The sequence below is a fragment of the Petromyzon marinus genome, chromosome 43, assembly GCF_048934315.1.
Source record: "Petromyzon marinus isolate PM22_M1 ecotype Great Lakes invasive population chromosome 43, UKy_Petmar_22M1.pri1.0, whole genome shotgun sequence".
Lineage (NCBI taxonomy): Eukaryota > Metazoa > Chordata > Hyperoartia > Petromyzontiformes > Petromyzontidae > Petromyzon > Petromyzon marinus.
Window position 1 is genome coordinate 5,121,033 of NC_133709.1, and position 19,663 is coordinate 5,140,695.

Below are 19,663 nucleotides of genomic sequence, written 5' to 3' on the forward strand. Positions count from 1 at the left end.
ACCTTTAACTAAAGTACATCCTCTACTGGTTGAATGAATAGAAGTGGCCTCGTTTGCCAAGGAACAAGTATATCTTATTATACCCCAATGTGCTTCTATACAACTACTCAGGGCGTACTCATTGAACCCTTCATCCCTACCTCCCCCCCCCCCCCCCCCACTGTCAGTATCGTAATTGCAAATAACGCCCACCGCCACCTCTTAGAAACGCTAAGGATAATCTTACACTATATATTCAAAGTTGATATGTCAAGATTAGCCAGCTGATTGCGTGCGTGTGCGCCGTTTGTGCAGTAGTCGTGTAGTCGTGAACACAGTGAGCTAAGATCCCGGTGACCCGCGTTCGATTCCCGCTCACGGCCAACTATCGGTGACGATTATCTGAACCGGTGCTGGGCCTCCCCGAGGTCGACACAGCCTCAGAATGAGTACCTGGTGCGGTGTGTAAACATCGCTCACTGGGGAAACAAAGGCGGCCGCGCATAGTGCTGGCTACTACTCACCGTCTCGTGTGCCGTGCCGACCTTCATAGGCGCTCGCTAAGAGCGCTTGCCCACAACAGTCTGTTAATGCTATACGAGGATCTTTGTCTTCATGCACACGCGTACATTCTTACGAGGGGGTCTAACAATGCATATGTTCATTGATTAATATCGAGTCTTAAGCATTATAGACTCCTTTTTTAAAAAATATATATAGACTGTTTACGTTGTTTGTAATGAGTTCATGTGAACCCCCGTTGAAACTGCGATCAGCATTCGCCAGTGCCCCCTGAATCACCGATCGTGCAGTAAACCTCTCGAAATCAGACTCTGGTGTGGACCGAAACAGCAACTCGCATTTGTATTGCGTCCAGAAGCGTACCGAATATATGCGAGCCAGTGCCGGATTAAGATAGTTCGGGGCCAGTAGCATATGTTATAAAGGGGCCCTAAATATTAAAACACGCATTTTTTTTGCTTGCACAGTAAAGTAATTGTATTTTTTTATTTGCTATACAGCCAGATCATAAAAGTTGAAGGCGGTACAGTACAATAGTAATAGAGCAAGTGCAGAATCACTGCACCGAAATTGATAGCTTGAAAGCGTTTAGCGCGGGGCCCTTGAAAGTGCGGGGCCCGTAGCTACTACACGTGTAGTAGCTACATGTGTAGTAGCTACTACATATGTAGTGTACATATGTAGTAGCTACTACACGTGTAGTAGCTGCTGTCCCCTGTGTGACACACGGTGAATGCAGCGCCGGTTTGAAAGTGGATGTTAGTCTGCCAGTAGGTGGCGATGTTGCCGACGGTTATCCAAAATTAAGTTATTTTGCGCGGTTACAGTTTTTATTTTTTTTTTCTTAAAATTTCGACGAAGCCACCGACACACACACGTGCCATTTAATCAGCTTGTGATATCTCTAAAACGCACCGCCCTGTATATAGACGCGCATTCGCAGTGTCGTGATTTTTGGCAGAGGGAGGTGGAAAATGGTGATGGGGACAAATTAATAAAAAAAATCTGATCATCATCATCATTCACCTCGGCTATGAGCACCCACTGCCACTGTCATCATCGTCGTACATATGCCACATGTTGTCGGTGACAATTGACACAGAGCACGCCCAATTTGTAATATATATGAAGTGTCTCAAAACAGTAATTCAGCATTCATTTCGAATTGTAAAGAAAAAAAAATCCGTGCCAAGATTGAATAGTCGGTGACATTGAGCAAACTGTAGGCTCTGGTGAGAATACATTCCCAAAGCGGTGAGGCAACGTGTAAAATTTCACTTGAAAAAAAAAGCTGGCTTGCCACGACACAGAACAATTTTTGGCAAAAATCACAGCACTTTCCACGCACCACCTCGGTGAACGCTTTCGCAGCTGCGTTTACCAATAATTAATCGGCGGAGCAACGACGGGGGCCTGGCAGAAGCCCCGGCCCCTCTCGCTGCCACCGCGTCGCGCCCCGTCCGCGCACGTCCTCGCCGCAGCCCGCCGTGTGGGCGAGACAGCCGTTGGCTTCCGGCTGACCTCGTGCTTGCCACGGATGAACCTCTCCCGATCTCATCACCAAGCTGCGTAAGCCACCATCAGGCGAACTGCGGTCGTCCTCGCAGCGGCGGTGGCTTTCGCGCTCGCCATCGAACAAAGGCGGTCGCCGCATCGCGCCCTTTCAGATGTCCGGGAATGCTCTTCCTTCCGATATTTGGAAGCCACTGGGAGCTAAGCACTTGTAAAATCTCGTTTTAAAACTAATTTCTTCAGAAGAAGTGCTTTTCGTGTTTAGTTGTCCTTCCCCCGCACCTCCGATTAGCACGGTCGGCTACGTATGGCGCGAAAGAAGTTCAACACACACACAGCCGGCTGGTCAGTGCGAGTTGTTGAAGCAAGGGGGGTTGGGGGGGATAACAGACATCAATGAATCTATGACTCGTTACACCCCTACAATCGTATTCTCCAGATTATAAGACGCTCCGCGAAGTATGAGGCGCATGAAACTTGCGTCCAGTGTCAATAACGTTAGATAGATGTGGGCAGACATACACGCGTAAAGCTACTTGATTATAGGACCGCAGCCCGAAATTAATTTTGCGTTAATATACAGGGTGAGAAAAAATGTGTGTCTCATAATCCAGAGAAGACGGAAAATATCATCCGCACCCAAGAGTGAACAGCTGGCTTTTCATTAAAACACCGTGAGTCACACGGCCTAATGAAACTGCCATATAAAGCCATTAACACCGATTGTTATATTTTTATATATATCAAAAAACGTTTCCAAAAACAATTCTATATTTTTTTTTGGGAGGGGGGGGTGGGGAGTTTGTTTATTTTGAGCTCGAGAGTCTCTGATTGAGGCGCGCAAGACCTGTGGCCAAATGACTCCTGTGTGTAGCTTGGCAACTTTCTAGGCAAACTCGGCCAAATTTCTCCGTGCCATATTCTGCCTCGATGAGGAGGACGGCTGTTAAACTGCCTCCTATTTTGGGCTGTGTGTGTTTCCGCGAGATAATAATTCTGAGGTGTTTTTAATTTTTATTTTAACCGAAATAACAACGGTTCCAATAAATATTGAGGTATAAAAAAATTAACTCTCCCACCCCACTGATTTAGTAAAGTTAAAGTGATGAATGTATATATGTAACCAAGCATAAATTAATCTTTGCACGCGCAAAAGACAAAGATACCCCGTACAGCCTTAACAGACTGCTGAGGCAAGTGCTGTTAGTGACCACCTATAAGAGATCGGAACAGCACACAAGGGGGTGGATGGGTGGCCAGCACCACGCCTGGCCGCCTTTGTCTCCCCAGTGGCGATGTTTATACACCACACCAGGTACTCATTTGAGGTTGAGTCGACCTAGGGGAGGCCCAGGACCTGTTCACATAATCGTCACCGGTGTTGGCTGTGAGTGACAATCGAACCCGGGTTCCCGAGTTTCGTAGCCCAACACACTCACCGCTAGAGTACCGCTCCCCACACATATATACATAATGTAGGGACAGTTGCAGAACGAGAGAGCCGGTGCGTGGGTGGCGATAATGGTGGGGATAGGGACAGTGCGTGGCCAGGTGGTCACCAGGCGTAATTACAGGAGTGAACCACGGGGGGATGTTCGGGATTGGCTGAGACAGTTCGGGGAAAGAGGGCGTGGCCGGAGGCGGGGCCACGCTGGGGGGAATATCAGGCGGAGGCGCTTGGGTGCTGTCCGAGCCCAAGTATCTGTCGTGATCCTAGCCCAAGTATCGGTTGTGATCCTAGCTCAAGTATCTGTCGTGATCCTAGCCCAAGTATCTGTTGTGATCCTAGCTCAAGTATCTGTTGTGATCCTAGCCCAAGTATCTGTTGTGATCCTAGCCCAAGTATCTCTCGTGATCCTAGCTCATGTATCTGTTGTGATCCTAGCCCAAGTATCTGTTGTGATCCTAGCTCAAGTATCTGTCGTGATCCTAGCCCAAGTATCTGTCGTGATCCTAGCCCAAGTATCTGTCGTGATCCTAGCTCAAGTATCTGTTGTGATCCTAGCTCAAGTATCTGTCGTGATCCTAGCCCAAGTATCTGTCGTGATCCAAGCTCAAGTATCTGTTGTGATCCTAGCCCAAGTATCGGTTGTGATCCTAGCTCAAGTATCTGTTGTGATCCTAGCTCAAATATCTGTCGTGATCCTAGCCCAAGTATCGGTTGTGATCCTAGCTCAAGTATCTGTTGTGATCCTAACCTAAGTATCTGTTGTGATCCTAGCTCAAGTATCTGTTGTGATCCTAGCTCAAGTATCTATTGTGATCCTAGCCCAAGTATCTGTCGTGATCCTAGGTCAAATATCTGTTGTGATCCTAGCCCAAGTATCTGTTGTGATCCTAGCTCAAGTATCTGTTGTGATCCTAGCCCAAGTATCTGTCGTGATCCTAGCTCAAGTATATGTTGTGATCCTAGCCCAATTATCTGTCGTGATCCTAGCCCAGGTATCTGTCGTGATCCAAGCCCAAGTATCTGTCGTGATCCTAGCTCAAGCATCTATCGTGATCCTAGCCCAAGTATCTGTTGTGATCCTAGCCCAAGTATCTGTCGTGATCCTAGCCCAAGTATCTATCGTTATCCTCGCTCAAGTATCTGTTGTGATCCTAGCTCAAGTATCTGTTGTGATCCTAGCCCAAGTATCTGTTGTGATCCTAGCTCAAGTATCTGTCGTGATCCTAGCCCAAGTATCTGTTGTGATCCTAGCCCAAGTATCTGTCGTGATCCTAGCTCAGGTATCTGTCGTGATCCTAGCCCAAGTATCTGTCGTGATCCTAGCTCAAGTATCTATCGTGATCCTAGCCCAAGTATCTGTTGTGATCCTAGCTCAAGTATCTGTTGTGATCCTAGCTCAAGTATCTGTTGTGATCCTAGCCCAAGTATCTGTTGTGATCCTAGCCCAAGTATCTGTTGTGATCCTAGTCCAAGTATCTGTCGTGATCCTAGCCCAAGTATCTGTCGTGATCCTAGCTCAAGTATCTGTCGTGATCCTAGCCCAAGTATCTGTCGTGATCCTAGCTCAAGTATCTGTCGTGATCCTAGCCCAAGTATCTGTTGTGATCCTAGCTCAAGTATCTGTTGTGATCCTAGCCCAGGTATCTGTCGTGATCCAAGCCCAAGTATCTGTTGTGATCCTAGCCCAAGTATCTGTTGTGATCCTAGCTCAAGTATCTGTTGTGATCCTAACCCAAGTATCTGTTGTGATCCTAGCTCAAGTATCTGTTGTGATCCTAGCCCAAGTATCTGTCGTGATCCTAGCTCAAGTATCTGTCGTGATCCTAGTCCAAGTATCTGTTGTGATCCTAGCCCAAGTATCTGTTGCTATCCTAGCCCAAGTACTGTATGCTAGTCGTAGCTACGCACTGTGGGATATGAGGGTACGTTATCTGCGCGACATGCCCTAATAAATCAAGCAGAAAGACAGAAGTTGTTCGCGAGTCATTACACATACATGTACAAACACAGTACATACATACAGGTACAAAGACATAGATCCCCCGTATAGCCTTAACATACTTTTGGGGCAAGTGCAGTTAGTGAGCGCCTATTAAGGCTAGTGTGGTCAGCACCATGCCTGACCACCTCTGTATCCCCAGCGCTGATGTATGCGCTTCACACTAATAGCTCGTAGTTGGAGGTTGCGAAGTAAAAAATGCCTTTTGGTGGGTCGACTTGGCCCATCGTCTCTCCGGTGTCGATAACAACGCGGATACCACATTGGAGGTGCCACACAGGAACGTGGCATTTCTACCGCTGGCTCGAGGCTGCACACAGGAGACGTAGTGCCGTCTGATGCTCAACGGAGCGGGAAAAACCAACGTTCGTCTGAATGTATCGCAAGCGAATAATAAGCGCGGCCACACTGCAAGACTTATACGCTGCCGCGGCGTAACGGTTAGCACATCGGATGGACTTGCAATCCAGGCGGTGGCTGCCGGTTCGAATCTCCAGCTGTGGCAGTTTAAACGATGGTAATGTTGGAAAACAATAAAATAATAAAAATATAGAACAATAAAATTCTAAAATTATCGTTTTGTATTTTTATTATTTTATTGTTTTCCTTCTACGTGGTGACTTTACCGAAAGAACCAAGACTACGAATCCCTGCAGTCACGAAAGCTTTAAATCAAAATTTAATCGTAATGTTGCTTAAAGCGCACCCGCACGCACACACCCAACCCTGCACCGCCTCTGCCGCCCAAGCAGCAGTATAAGCCGGTACAGCACACTCATTTGATGCGGTGGGGTGAAGTGTGGGTACTCTCACCTCTGCCAACAAGTCTCATCAGTTTGAAAGTGGAGGCGAACATGCATTGGAGAGGGAACACTTTGGAGCTCCCTCGAGTGGAGGCCATTCAGCTAGCAGCGGAGCCAGCAAGCCATTGCAGGGCTGCACCTTTTGTCTCCTTGCTACCCGTGCAGAAAGATCAGCGGTACGTGCAGCGCTTGGCATCCTGTACAGCACTCAGACTCGAGTTCCATCTCCGGCCACGGCTAACATCAGTGGCGAGTGATATCTCAACGGGCCCTGGCGCCTCCCCTCCCTCCTTCGCCGACCTGCGCTTGACCGGCGCGGTGAAGTATAGTCAACTAACCGCCATGCCCGACATGGCGCGTGGTTGCACTTCAACCAAACAGAGCACAGACAGAGGGGGCTGCAAAGTCTGTCACATTATTAATATGCCGTTGAACGTATTTCAAAGTGCACAACTGTGCGAGTGCAGAAAGCGTAAGCAATTAAAGGTGACAAATGACACACGCGCGCGCGCGCACGCCTCTGAGGAGCACACAATTAGTTTCCCTTTGCGCGCTGCGGCGCGTGCGATCCGTCACGTGCGTTTGACAACTGGCCCCGTCGGTCTGCTGTAAACTCGGGCCCGTGGCCGGAGAATTAAACAGCCGCGGGTGGCCCCTCTCCGGCAGGTCGCAAAAACCGCCCGCAGCGAGTTTGGCCAACCCGTGCCATCCCTCCCGGCGTGCCAAGCAATGGAGCGGTGGCGGCGGCGGGCATGCACAAGTTGAGAAGGGAACGATTTCCCGTCGTCCCTCGGCCGTCCGTTCTGGAAAGCCCACGGCCACGGTCGAGAATTGCCCTCCTTTTTAGGCGTTGTTCTACGGTCCCGTGGTGAGCCGTGTGTCGCTGTATAGTGTTAAGGTCGGCGGGCGATGACTTGTTTTCGTTGTAAAGCAAGGCGATATTTAATAGTGATTTGGTAGAGTGTCCTCAATTGCGTTTTTTGTTTGTTAAATACCGGTTCCTCACTTATTCCCACCCCCGCCCACCCCCCCCCCTCTTTGCCCACATCATCAACAGAATTATGTATCTTAAGCAGACACGGACCCAAAAATTAGATTCTCAAAATCATCTGTTACTTCTCAACGGGCCCTTGTGACTTCCACCTCTTCCGACAGGCGACCTCCATCTTTTGCTCGAGTAAACAAATCGCGTCCATCTCTAACCTCAATTGGCGATGCATTATGCATTCGGTGAGCACACTGCTACAACCTTCCTTTGGTGTACATCAGTGTTGTTCTGCACCTTCGATTAGCGCGGTTGGCTACGTGCGGTGCAAAATAAGTTAAACATACATAATTTTCAGAGGGGCAAGGGGGGGGGGGGCACTTTCGCCGATAAGACATCAGCGTGAAGGCCGCCACACCATTTGAAACCATTGGGGGTTTGACAGCAGCACGATAATGATGGCGGGGGGGGGGGGTGTTTTTGGATTTGTGTACTGTGGGGGGCTGCACGTCAGGGGCCGCACTAAAGGCTACCAGAGGCCGCCAGTGGTCCGCGGGACATGCAATGAACAACACCGGTGTACAGAACATAAGCGCGACTTTCGAAGCTCACAGAGTAAAGCCAAAACACCCGTGGTTCCTCACGAGGGGTTTTGACGTGTGTGTAAATATATATATAGGCTGACCCAGACAGACTGGGAATTGGCATTTGTCTTCGGATGGCAGGAATTTATTTGAACCGACATCTGGTACCGGCGTTGCCGCATTCAAACATTATTGCAGCTTGAACACTTAAAACTTTGTGACATAACACTGCGCAGTGATTCACAACAGACCAAGGCTGGCCGAGAAATATATCCAAGGTTTGGTCTGCGGCAAAGGTGGTCAACGCCGACCACGATACAGTACCCACGCATAGATCCCTCCGCTGCGGTACACATCCCGCCACGCGCTTTCTGCACTGCTTTCTACTGCCGAAAACACCAAATAAAGTTGATAATCGATTATCCGGCTTCCAATATTGTCCGGCGGTCCCGGGTTCGATCCGGCAAAAAACGCTCCAAAAGTAGTAATTCGGTCGAGCGATCGATGCAACCAAGTAGCATGCCAAAAACAAGTCGATTTGCTTGATTACGTTGTTGGATATTAGAAATAGTACATTATACACTACATACATACAACTTAAACAATGGAAATACTGCACGTATATATATATCACCCCATGCAGAGTCTTCGAGATTGGAGTGGTAAGTAGGGTAAAGTAAATATAGTAACTGTTTACAGCAGTTTAACACGGAGACTTTCGCGACCAATATCATCCATAATCCAGATTTATCTTTGGGTTAGTTCCCGTAAATATAAATGTGTCGTTAAACCCGCCACCGCCCGACACGGCTAATTATTAAGGTTTGTCACGTAAACAGAACGTGCCAATTCATTACTAGTACAGCACACCGGTGTATTGGAGAGCAAAACAAAAACATTTACAATCTGTGTATGACGTTTCGCCGGTAATCACAACCGGCATCATCAGGCGACAGCCAGATTTGTGTCGGGTGGTGGTGGGTTTAACGATACATTTATATTTACACGATCTATCCCAAAAAAAACTGTATTATGTTTACAGTAGGATATTAATTTCTTGTCCATTTGTATGTTTATTTATGCCTCATTGCATACAGCAAACACATTTAAAACACTAAAAAAAACACACACACACAAAAACAACACACTTACAAAACATAAATGTCATACAAGAATATGCAAAAATAGATATTTTTCATAATGATGATGATGATGATGCGATTATCCACAAGGAATCACTGACCTTGCCGACAATGAGTATCGTTACTCGATCCATGAAATCGCGATGGGGTTTTGTAGGATGAACGTTGAGATTTATAAGGGCACGGGATGACCAACAAGGTCTGAATTGGTCTGTAATAAGGTAGGCACTGATAAGGGGTTGACAAGTTTGTGTACATCTTGTACTCGAGTGGTAGTCAGGGATGCACCTATGGGGTGGGGGGGGCATGTGGCAGCGTTATACGACTACAAGGGGGGAACCCGAATCAATAAGATAAACACGAAAAAAATGTTGCTAAATTCTATTCAACAAAAAAAATATTCGTTAAAACATTTCCTATTCTTGGTTTTTTCGGTAAAGTCACGTAGAAGGGAAATAACAAAATAATAAAAATGAAACAATAAAATTCTCACGACGTTTCGATTGCAACACAAGCAATCATCATCAGGTGTGAAAACCACAGCAAGAAAATTTCGAAAAAAGTGGCGGGAATCACAACTAGCTTAATCAAAATGTTTCTTGCTGTGGTTTTCACACCTGATGATGATTGCTTGTGGTGCAGTCGAAACGTCGTGAGAATTTTATTGTTAAATTTTTATTATTTTATTATTTCCCTTCTACGTGACTTTACCGAAAGAACCAAGAATATGAATCCCTGCAGTCACGAAAGCTTTAAATCGAAAACATTTCCTGTTGTAACGCATCTGTTGCTATCTTGTCAATAGAGCGGCATACAGTTGCACGATCTACCACCCCTTTGAGGCAATCCGAGACCGATGGGGCTGGAATCAAAGCAAAGCCAGATGCACAACTTAATTGTGAGTATCATTACCGTTGAATATATTTTGTATCAATACTGTCACTGTGGTGAGACTGTATTCCTTTTAAACTCCAAATACACGGTGCAACTAAAATAATATGTAGAAACATAGCCTACATATTATTGCATACGGGCTAAACACGTCCGTAGGTATTTCAGTAAAAGTGAGTCGGGATGAAAGGAGGAATGGCCCACAGTGGTTATCTTGCATAGCCCCCCCCCCCCCCCGATGAAATAGTTTGTTACGCCTCTGCTGATTTAGTGCCTTATGAAGAAGAAGAAGAGAAGGAGGATCAGGAGGAAGACGAAGAAGACACGGACGATGCTCACCCCAGCCGATGAGCAGGTAGAGGCGGAAGTGGGCCTCCTCGGAGAAGACGGTGACCGAGAGCAGCGTGTGCAGGTAGAGACCCTCCACGAGCAGCCAGAAGTAGTTGGCCACGATGCAGTACTGCATGAGCACCTGCGCGGTGCGGCAGCTCACGGCCACCTGGCGAGAGGGCGCACGCGGGGCAAGGGCACGCACAAAAGGTAAAAGATTCCCACCACCCCGCCCCGGATAGCCTTAACACATTGTAATCATAGTGGGGTTTTTCCCCCATTTTTCTGGCACCAAAAAACTGAAACCTTTTAACAAGGAATCATGTCTGCATTAACCACAATACCTGTGGTCAGAATGCAAACAAAAAAAAACACACTGATAATATATGCATTGTCCTTGAAACTGATTGGTCCACACCAGAGACAGCTTTCTATTGAGCCTCGTCTCAATTGGTGCTCGACCAGAGGACGCCAAAAGGCGTACAGCTCAAAGACAATGCGCTATCAAAGTAATCAGGGCTCGGGGTGATATATTATCAGAGTGTGTTTTTTGTTTGCATTTTGACCACAAGTACTGTGGTTAATGCACACAATGGTTCCTTGTAAAAAGGTTTCAGTTTTGTTGCCAGAAAAAAAGGGGAAAACCCTTATTATTATACTTTGGTACTGGCAAAGGAAGTCTAATGATGTAGATCCTTAACACATTGTTGGGGCAAGTGCTGGTAAGGTACGCGGTGGGGTAGGCGGGGGGGGGGGGTATGCGTGGGAGGGCAGCACCACGCCCAGCCGCCTTTGTCTCCTTGTAATTGCCCTATAACAGGCACTCATTTGAGTCGACCTGGGCTCGACCCACCACCGGCTCAAATCATCGTCCCCGGTGTTGGGTCGTTCAGCGGGAGTTGAACTCGGGTCGCCGCGGCTCAACGCGTCCCGCTGCCTCGGCTGCCACTCCGTCGTATTTCTTCGACCTTCGTCCATCGTTCCCTTCGAGCAACGAAGTTGCTGCCCAAAGCCGACAACGTACTTCTCTTTCACAGTTTCGAGTCATTCATCCGCGTCTCTTCCCAAATCCACGCGTTTCCTCTGTCTGTCTGACGGAAAACCGGCCGCATCCCCACCAAACTCGATGACCTGGGCGGCACAGGTTAGCGGAGTATATTTTTTTCTTACGGAATAGTCTTCGCCGGCCGGCTGGCTGCCTGCGTAAAGCGAGCGATACATTGTTATAAATAAATGCACAGCATTTGTCCCCTTTACAATTTCTCAATTTGAGGATTGTTCATACTGCTTTTGAGCAAAGGCTGCCCTTGTAAACCCCAGATATATATATACACACACACTGTGCAGTGTGTGGGGCATATGAAAAGTCAATAGTGATTAGGGCCAGGGTTTCAGCGGGTCAAATCTCACCTCCGCCCAGCGATACCGAGGAGCGATATGAGAGCATGCGCTCGTTTACAATGCGGACACCGGAGGCCGTGACAATTCACTTTCTAGAGTAGATTGACGTGTGACCTCTCTGCCATGGGGTGCCTACTCAACAGCCCCAATACAGCAGTGCGAGAGAGTTCACTGCGGACGAGTTAATACGTTATGTGAAATGGTGTTGGCGCTGGAGTGCGGAGTTGTCAGCACGCGAGAGTTGTCGCGCTGCTCTTCGAGCACGGCGGTGGCCTGAGTTCGATCCCCGGCCACGGCTAACATCAGCATGGGGGGTTGCTGTACGAGCCGGCCCTGGGCACACCCCACCGTCACCAACCCGCATTGACCGACGTGGTGAAGAATGGTCGAACAATCCCCACGATGATTAAGGCCTGTACATTTTTACGTATCAATGTTACAAATTCCCTCATCAACTTTCCAGAAAAAAACTCCCGATGCCAGACCTTTAGAGTTTTGACATGGGGGGGGGGGGGTGGGTGGGCGAGTCGGGTGGGAATGTAAGACAAATCCGATACTTTGTTGTAGATGATGAATTAAGTATTGAAGTATCGATGTAAAAAGCACAGGGTCACCGTTCAACCTTTACACACCGCTGGGGCAAAAGGCCCATGAATGCTGGCATGCGGCGCGAGAGGGTGGAGCGGCCAGCACGGCGTTTTCCCGTCCGCCTTTGTCTCCCCCTGTGCCAATGGTGACGCAAGCCACAGCCTGCCAATCTGGAGGGTTCGGACTTCCAATTGCCACTGAAGCAACACATCATGGCCTAAAAAACGAGCCCGTGTCACCGCAATCATAGCGCAAGTGCAGCGATGATCGATGCACACGCGCACGCGCGCGTGCGGGTTACTGCTTTCATTTCCAGCGTGGTTTTTTTGGAGTCAATTCTCATGATTGAACGGCGGGCTCTCTGCACAAGGCAATTTGTGCTGTTGTTGTTGTTGTTTTATATCTGCACCAAACCGTCGTGGTTGCTTTAACACAACCAATCCCTGCCTACTCGAATCCTCCACTCGGGGTAAGCAGGGCTCGGTGACCGCTGGTTGCACCGGTGACGGCTGGTCAGGGCGTGGGCCCTCGGCGCTCGCAGCCACGGCTGTGAGATTAACCCAGGGGCTCTTAGGGGCTGTGTTTCTATAGGTAACACGGGGCGGCAGGGCAGCAGCACAGTGCTAGCACTTGTGCCTCGCAGCAACAAGGCCCCGGGGCTCGACTCCCCAACTCGGGTCCCTTTCTGTGTTGAGTTTGTCCGTACTTAGTTCTCCCCCTCCCCCTGCTCTGAATGGGGTTCCTCCGGGTTCCCTGCCGTAACTATGAAATGTTCACTGGTGAAAAAAGAAATCCGCTCGGAAAGGAGTGTGTCGCACGGAATGATCGATCGCCAGCCACGGCCAATACACTGCTGGATGAGGGCCTCCCCAAGCTGCTGCCGCCTCTTGTGATCCTGCGATGCGACGATCCAGCCAGCAACTGGGCACGAGCTCATTTTATTGCTCCATCTCCGCAGTGGACGGGTCCCACGATGTAATCCCCGATTTATTTTTTGTGGCGCAACAGAGATTTACGTTTGCACAGTTTGCGATTCCTCGCGTAATATGGTTGTGGGTTTTTTTTTTCAAAACGCAGGCTTTCGCGACCAGTGTTATTCATGATGGAGGTTTTTTTTTTGGGTTAGATCGCGTAAATATAAACGACGCATTCATATTTACACGATCTAACCCAAATAAAAGTTTATTACGGTTGTTTTTCGTTCAAGTCTTTCCTTTTTGCTTTCGGCACTTTTTGATAGGCCAGGCAGCTGTTGCACTTGAGACAATATCCTGGTCCTTGAGCTCCCAACCTGGTTAGACAAAATAAACTTGAACATGGTCCTGACGGATGGCGATCGTAGAGGCATCTATTCTGTGTGCCGCGTGTGCACTGCACCTTCCGTCGCTGTACGTATGTATGTTGAACTTCTCAAGCATGTATGTGCAGAGGTGCTAACTACTCACTGTTCAATTTTTTAATTGAAGCTTTCGTGACTGCAGGGATTCATATTCTTGGTTCTTTCGGTAAAGTCACGTAGAAGGAAAACAATAAAATAATAGCAATATAAAACTAGGGTTTTATATTTTTATTATGTTGCTCACTGTTCAGTAACCTGCATTGTCACTAGGTATCAAAGGGGCAGTGCAGCGTTACCTCTGTGTGAGCAACGGTTGGGGTCAGACGAGGTGAAGTGGATCGTAGCCACAGTTTGGCAAGAACCAATCAGACAGTTCCACGTGGGAATGTGGGATTGGTTACACCTGGCCACAAACGGGTATAAGAAGGGTGACCACGCAGAGCACGGGGAATTCTCTCCCTACACGAAGACCGAAGCCCGGGCTGAAGATAGACAGGACCCTGGACCCAGCCTTCAGGCCCTTCTGAGGGCTAAGGCTCGGCGTATCCAGTGGTCAAGACCCGCCGGGCCAGCGGTGGGTCAGATAGCCTCCCCTAGGTGCCAGCCGGAGGACTCTAGGGTAGCGGTAGACGTGTGAGTAAGTCCCACCAAGATAGGAAGCTGTACCTCCTCAGGTTAGCAAGAGACCTGTGTGTAGGTCACGCTAAGTCCGGAGGCTGTACCTTCTTAGGGTATCGGGCGAGGGGACCGTATACCCCTCTGTGTGCTAAGGACTGTGTAAAGAGAAGAATTACAATAAAAAGAGCGTGCCTCATAAGAAGTGTATTCGTCATCATAAACACTACATACGTATAATGAACGTCATTTTCACCGCGCGTAGCCAACGACGGTGCTAACTGGCGGTGCGGAGAAAGGACAACAAACTAAACACAAAAAGCAGGCAGGTCCAAAGAAATTACCTCGTCAATCTAGTTGATTTAAAAGGGCACTACCTCCAGGGTCTTCCTGATATTGGCAGGAAGAGCATTCCTAGACGGCCGCAGAAGCGCGCCTGAAAGCGCGCGATTGCTGTGACTGTCCTTGTTCGATGGCCAGCTGGTTAACGTGAACTCGCGCTTCGTCAGGTCTCTCTGATCTGCGCAGGGAAACGCAAGTGCCCCCCCCCCCTCCCCCCCCCCTCCGATCGTCGAAATGCAGCGCTAAGTGGTGTCTGCTTCAACTAATTTGCGAGGGACGTGCGTGTGGGCCACAAGCAGTGCGGGGGCGAGGCAAAGGTCTCATACCTGGAAATTGATTTAACGCGCGTGTCAAAAAGCACCAGACCTCGCTTGTTACGCTCAATCGTTGCGCGGCCGCTTGATTGCGCGGCACACCACAAATGCCCCTTTGTTGCGTGTGTACATGCACGGCCCTTTATGAGGGGCTCCCCATGCTGCGAGGGTCGTGGGGGGGGTTATTTGACTATACTTCACCGCGCTGGTACAGAACAGCTGATGGATTTTTCTTCGCTGCCCTCCGCTGCCCGCCAAGCCTGCTGCTGCATCCACATTTTCTTTTTGGTCTCGCACTCGGTGCTTTCAAGCAAGCAATGAAAAACAACATTTTGAAGCCACCACACCTACGGGGGGCTCGTGACCTCTTGCCCGTGACCCTTCGACGTCTTCACGTGTCCCGGCACGAGGGCCACAGCGACGGCTGTCCGTCACCCGAGGAGGGATGCGAGAGTGGCGGTCGTGTCGGCCGCGTCGTGCCTGCCCGTCGTTGTGCTGGTTCTGTTCTGGCGCCAAGGTGGCGAGATGTTAATTGCCTCGCCTGGTATGCAGGAGGTCGTGGGATCGATCCCGACCTGCATATTTTGGAGTTTTCATGCCTCTCCCCGTGGTCGTGTGGATTTTTCTCCAGGTCCTCCGGGTTTTTCCCTCCCCGTTTAGCAACATGCGTTTCGAGTATTTGGCTGCTATACATTTCCACGTGATAAGCCACTTAATTGGGCTACCATTTGTGGCCGGGTCACTTCTGAAAAAAAAGCTATATAGCTCAGTGGGCCTTAGTTGGTAAAATAATAATAACAAAAAATAGTTTAGTTTCGTTTCTGCTCTGATCTGTCCCACGAAAATGGCCGGCTCAATTCTCGTGGAAATCGGTGATGGGAGCAGAACACGTTAAACGTTTCGTCGTTATGTTTTTGTCCACTGGTATACAAAAAAAAAGTTCGTTCATCCTCGCAGCATCTTGTGGCCAACCGTCGATCAACGACGGCCATCGCGGCGCGTGCTCTCAGATGCGCTTCTGCAGCCGTCCGCAAACGCCCTTCTCATATTGGGAAGCCACTGGAGCTGCGCACTTTCGAATTTTAGATTGAAAACGAATTTCTTTAGAGCCGATTTGTGCGCCCAGTTTGTCGTCCTTGCCCCCGCACCAACGCGCTCAAGTAATTTCACTAGCAACGTCCACTGCTCGGGGTCTTGCAACTGGATCGTGGCTCAAAACAAACGGCGCCTGCAGCTGTGCCACGAAACGCTGACGTCGACGGCCCCAAGCGAACGGGGCCTAATTAGCGAGATGCTCGCGCGGCACGCCTTCCGAGAATTTCGGACGCTTGACCTTTCGCTCCGCCGGGTTTGATAGCGACAGCCACAGGCTACGGTGGCAGGATGCGCGCACGCTGCACTTCGGTCGCAGCGACGTGTTTGTCCATTTATCTCGCTCCTCGTGAAACAAAAATACAGGCCATGTTCTTCGTTTTTTACTTATTTATAGCACGCCAGAGGCGACCGCAGCTGGAGTCTCTGACGCGCTGTGGAGAAACGATGACGGGCAGAGGAATGAAAATGCATCCGAGAGGCCGTCCACCGTTGCCCTCCGCCTTGCACATCTGATTAGCACGGTTGGTTACGTGCGGTGCGGAAGAAGTTCAACGCGCATACCTGCATGCACGGGTGCAGAGGGAGCGATGAAATCGGCTCGTGTGCGAGTGCCGGCCAGATTACTGCTATTCCTCTTCCGTCGTGGGTTCGCGAGAGACGGCAACGGCTTGGAGGGGCCTTCATCCAGCGGTGGATTGAGCGTGGCTGATAATGACAACGATGATGATGTCCAGATCCCACGGAAGATGGCAATCGGGCATTTTTAGCAACCGCATGTGTAAACGTAATGCATGTTTAACTTCTTTCGCACCGCTTCAGAGGATATTTTGGTCTATTCTTCCACACTGGTCCAGACACCTTCGAAGAGGTGGGAGTGACTCACATACACGCAACAAAGACAAAGAACCTGTGTCGGCCTAGGGGAGGCCCAGAACATACACAGTGCACAAAGACAAATATCCCCCGTATAACCTTAACTGACTGTTGGGGCAAGTGCTGTTAGCGAATAGCACCTCTGAAGGCCCGCACGGCACACGAGGAGGTGGGTGGTCAGCACCACGCCCGACCGCCTTTGTCTCCCCAGTGGCGATGTTTACAAATCGCACCAGATACTAATTTTAGGCTGACTCGACCTAGGGGAGGCCCAGGACTGGTTCAGATAATCGTCACCGGTGTTGGCTGTGAGCGGAAATCGAACCCGAGTCTCCAGATTCGTAGCGCAGTGCGCTAACCGCGACACTACCACTCCTCCTGCAGTGCACACGCACTCACGCACGCATGCACTCATGCACGCAAACACGCACACACTCATGCACACAACAACAACCGACATTCGCCACTAAGTGGCGGTGACGTCACCACGACGCTTGTGCCAGGCTATGTGCACCTTGAGGCCACGTGAAGTGTTGAACGCCCGCTGGCAGTAGGTCACGGGGCAGACCCAGGTGCCACTGGTCGACTGACTGAGATGACTGTCTGCACCACCTGTGCCCCCTACTGTGCCAACCTGCTGTGCTTTAGCCACCCGGCGCTCCGCTCGGTGTTGTGAGCGTCGCTCCTCCGCCCTCCGTTGTTGTTGGAGGGCGACTGCCTCCAACTGCCCAGTAGCGTCCTTCACGAGCCTCCTCCACAGAGGCCGATCTTGACACCGCTGGTACCGGTCATCAGCAAGTCCACTCAGCTCCACATCCTCCTGTACCACATCACTCCATCTCTTCTCTAGCCCGTGCCGCGCCCGCTTAGCCCCGCATACGCACACACACACGCACGCGCGCACCTCTGCACTCAGGAAAGCTCCCCATTCGGTGGCGTTGCTCGGGTCCATCTCCCAGTGCGTCTCCAGGAGGGCATCTTTCACCAGGATGGACATGGCTCGAAGGATGAACGACCCGAACAGGTTCATGTGGATGTAGTTGCGGGTGCAGTGCAGCCTCCTGCCCAAGAGAAAGAGACAGAGAGAGAAGAGAGAGAAGAGAGGGAACGGGAGAGCGCCGAAGCAGAGCGACGTGACGCGGGAGACGAGTTGCACGCAGAGTGCTGCTTGGAAACGACGAGAGGGTGGCCGACACGATCACACCCCCCCCCACACCCCCCGTGCACCGCGCGAGCGACCCACCTGAACATCAGGAAGGTGGCGAGTGCGAGCACGAGGGCGGCCAGCGAGAGCGAGTAGCCGACCGTGTACATCTTCTTGAAGCCCTCCAGCAGATTCCGCGTCCCGTTCTGCACCCGCAGTGGCCGTCGTCCGAGGTCACCAAGCTGTCGTCGCGTTTGTACGCTCGTTCGCCACAGGGAAGTCTCACCGAGTCTCAAGGGCCCTTTGACGGGAGGGTCCTTGCCAGGTTGTTCGTGTTTTGTCGTTGTTGCTGTAGTAGTCGTAGTAAAGGGGGCAATCGCGCCGCTATTCGTGTAATCCCAATTGAGTGGGATTTATGTCCCAAGATCGGTTACATTGTATGGGTTTCTGTTTTAGTTTATTACTATCATTATTATATTTAGCTATGCTAGCAAACCAGAGAACGCGGAGGAAATACGTGCGTAACAGCGGGGGGGTTGTGGGATGTACAAACTCCACGCAGAACGGCACCCGAGTCGCGACTCCAAGCCAGGGTCCCTCCTTGCTGTGAGGTACGAGTGGCACTCACTGAGACTAGCAGGGTTACACACACCGGGGAGATGGAGCGATGGAATCAGCTCATGTGCGAGTGCCCAGGGTAGATGACTATCATTGTTGTTACATCCGTGGGTTCGCGAGAGACGGCAGCCGGTTGGAGGGGCCTTCATCTAGTGGTGGACTGAGAATGGCTGATAATGACGATGACGATGTCCGGATCCCACAGAAGAAGACAATCGGGCATTTTTAACAACCCGGCTTTCGCATGTAGAAATGTGTGTGTGTGTGTTTAACTTCTTTTGCACTGTACCTAGCCAACCGTTTTAATCGGAGGTGAGTCTGCGTTGAAGCCGCCGCTTGTCTACAGGATGCCCATATAGGCCAACTTAACATACACACTGCCGCCCAAATGTCAGCAAAAACGTGAAGAAGAAGAAGAGTGATGATAGCGGAGACAGGGAGCGCAAATGGTCACGAGAATAAATTGATGGCAAGCGCAGCAGCAATGACGACGTTAAATCCCAAAATGAAGCGACGATGGGGTTTTTTTTCTAAATGATCCCATGGCAACCTCAAGTGTCGCCTCGTTTAAAGAATGCCAGTGCGTTAATGCTCGTGCTGATTGACACAAATGAAGCCACCCATGTAAGGGTCTGAATGTTCCTCTCCTGTCTAAACGCAGCCGTTCCTTGTGAATGATATTTTCCCATCCATTTCAACAGAATCTTTGACACGTTTTGCGTCTCGACATGAGGCTTCTGTTGCTTTCGGAGCTTTGAAGGGTTATTTAATTTAACCAAAAATGCTCATCATGTGCGGGAAGAAACATCATACCATATTAGAAAAAGGTTTGCTGATTTGATTCATACCCAGATTCCCGACTGGCGCAACACGAAGAGAGGAGGGAAAGGAAAATCAACATGTAGCGGGAGGATTAGGGAGCAACAAGAGAGATTGAGACGGGAAAGGGAGAGGTGTGAATAAGGAGAGCGAGGGTGAGAGAGAGACACACACACATGGAGAGATATAGGGGGAGAGAAGTGGGTGGGGTATAGTGGAGGGAGGAGATGATTATAGAGGGAGAGAGTTAGAAGAGGGATAGAAATGGAGACAAAGTAAGAACACGATATACATTTGGATGTACAGTACAGAGAAGGC

The 19,663-nt window shown here is 49.9% G+C and overlaps 1 protein-coding gene across 7 annotated transcripts in view; it reads right to left on the reverse strand.

Moving 5' to 3' along the window:
• LOC116951503 (glucagon receptor-like) overlaps positions 1-19,663 on the reverse strand; it is a 75,792-nt gene that overhangs the window by 16,712 nt on the left and 39,417 nt on the right. For 5 of the 7 annotated variants that reach the window (XM_076073725.1, XM_076073723.1, XM_076073724.1 and 2 more), the window contains 3 exons: positions 18,008-18,114; positions 17,669-17,825; positions 10,207-10,366 (listed from right to left, as the gene is read on the reverse strand). In XM_076073725.1, the coding sequence (XP_075929840.1) occupies positions 10,207-10,366; positions 17,669-17,825; positions 18,008-18,114 (424 nt within the window). The remainder of the gene's footprint in view (positions 1-10,206; positions 10,367-17,668; positions 17,826-18,007; positions 18,115-19,663) is intronic. The other 2 variants (XM_076073727.1, XM_076073726.1) reach the window with 1 other exon arrangement.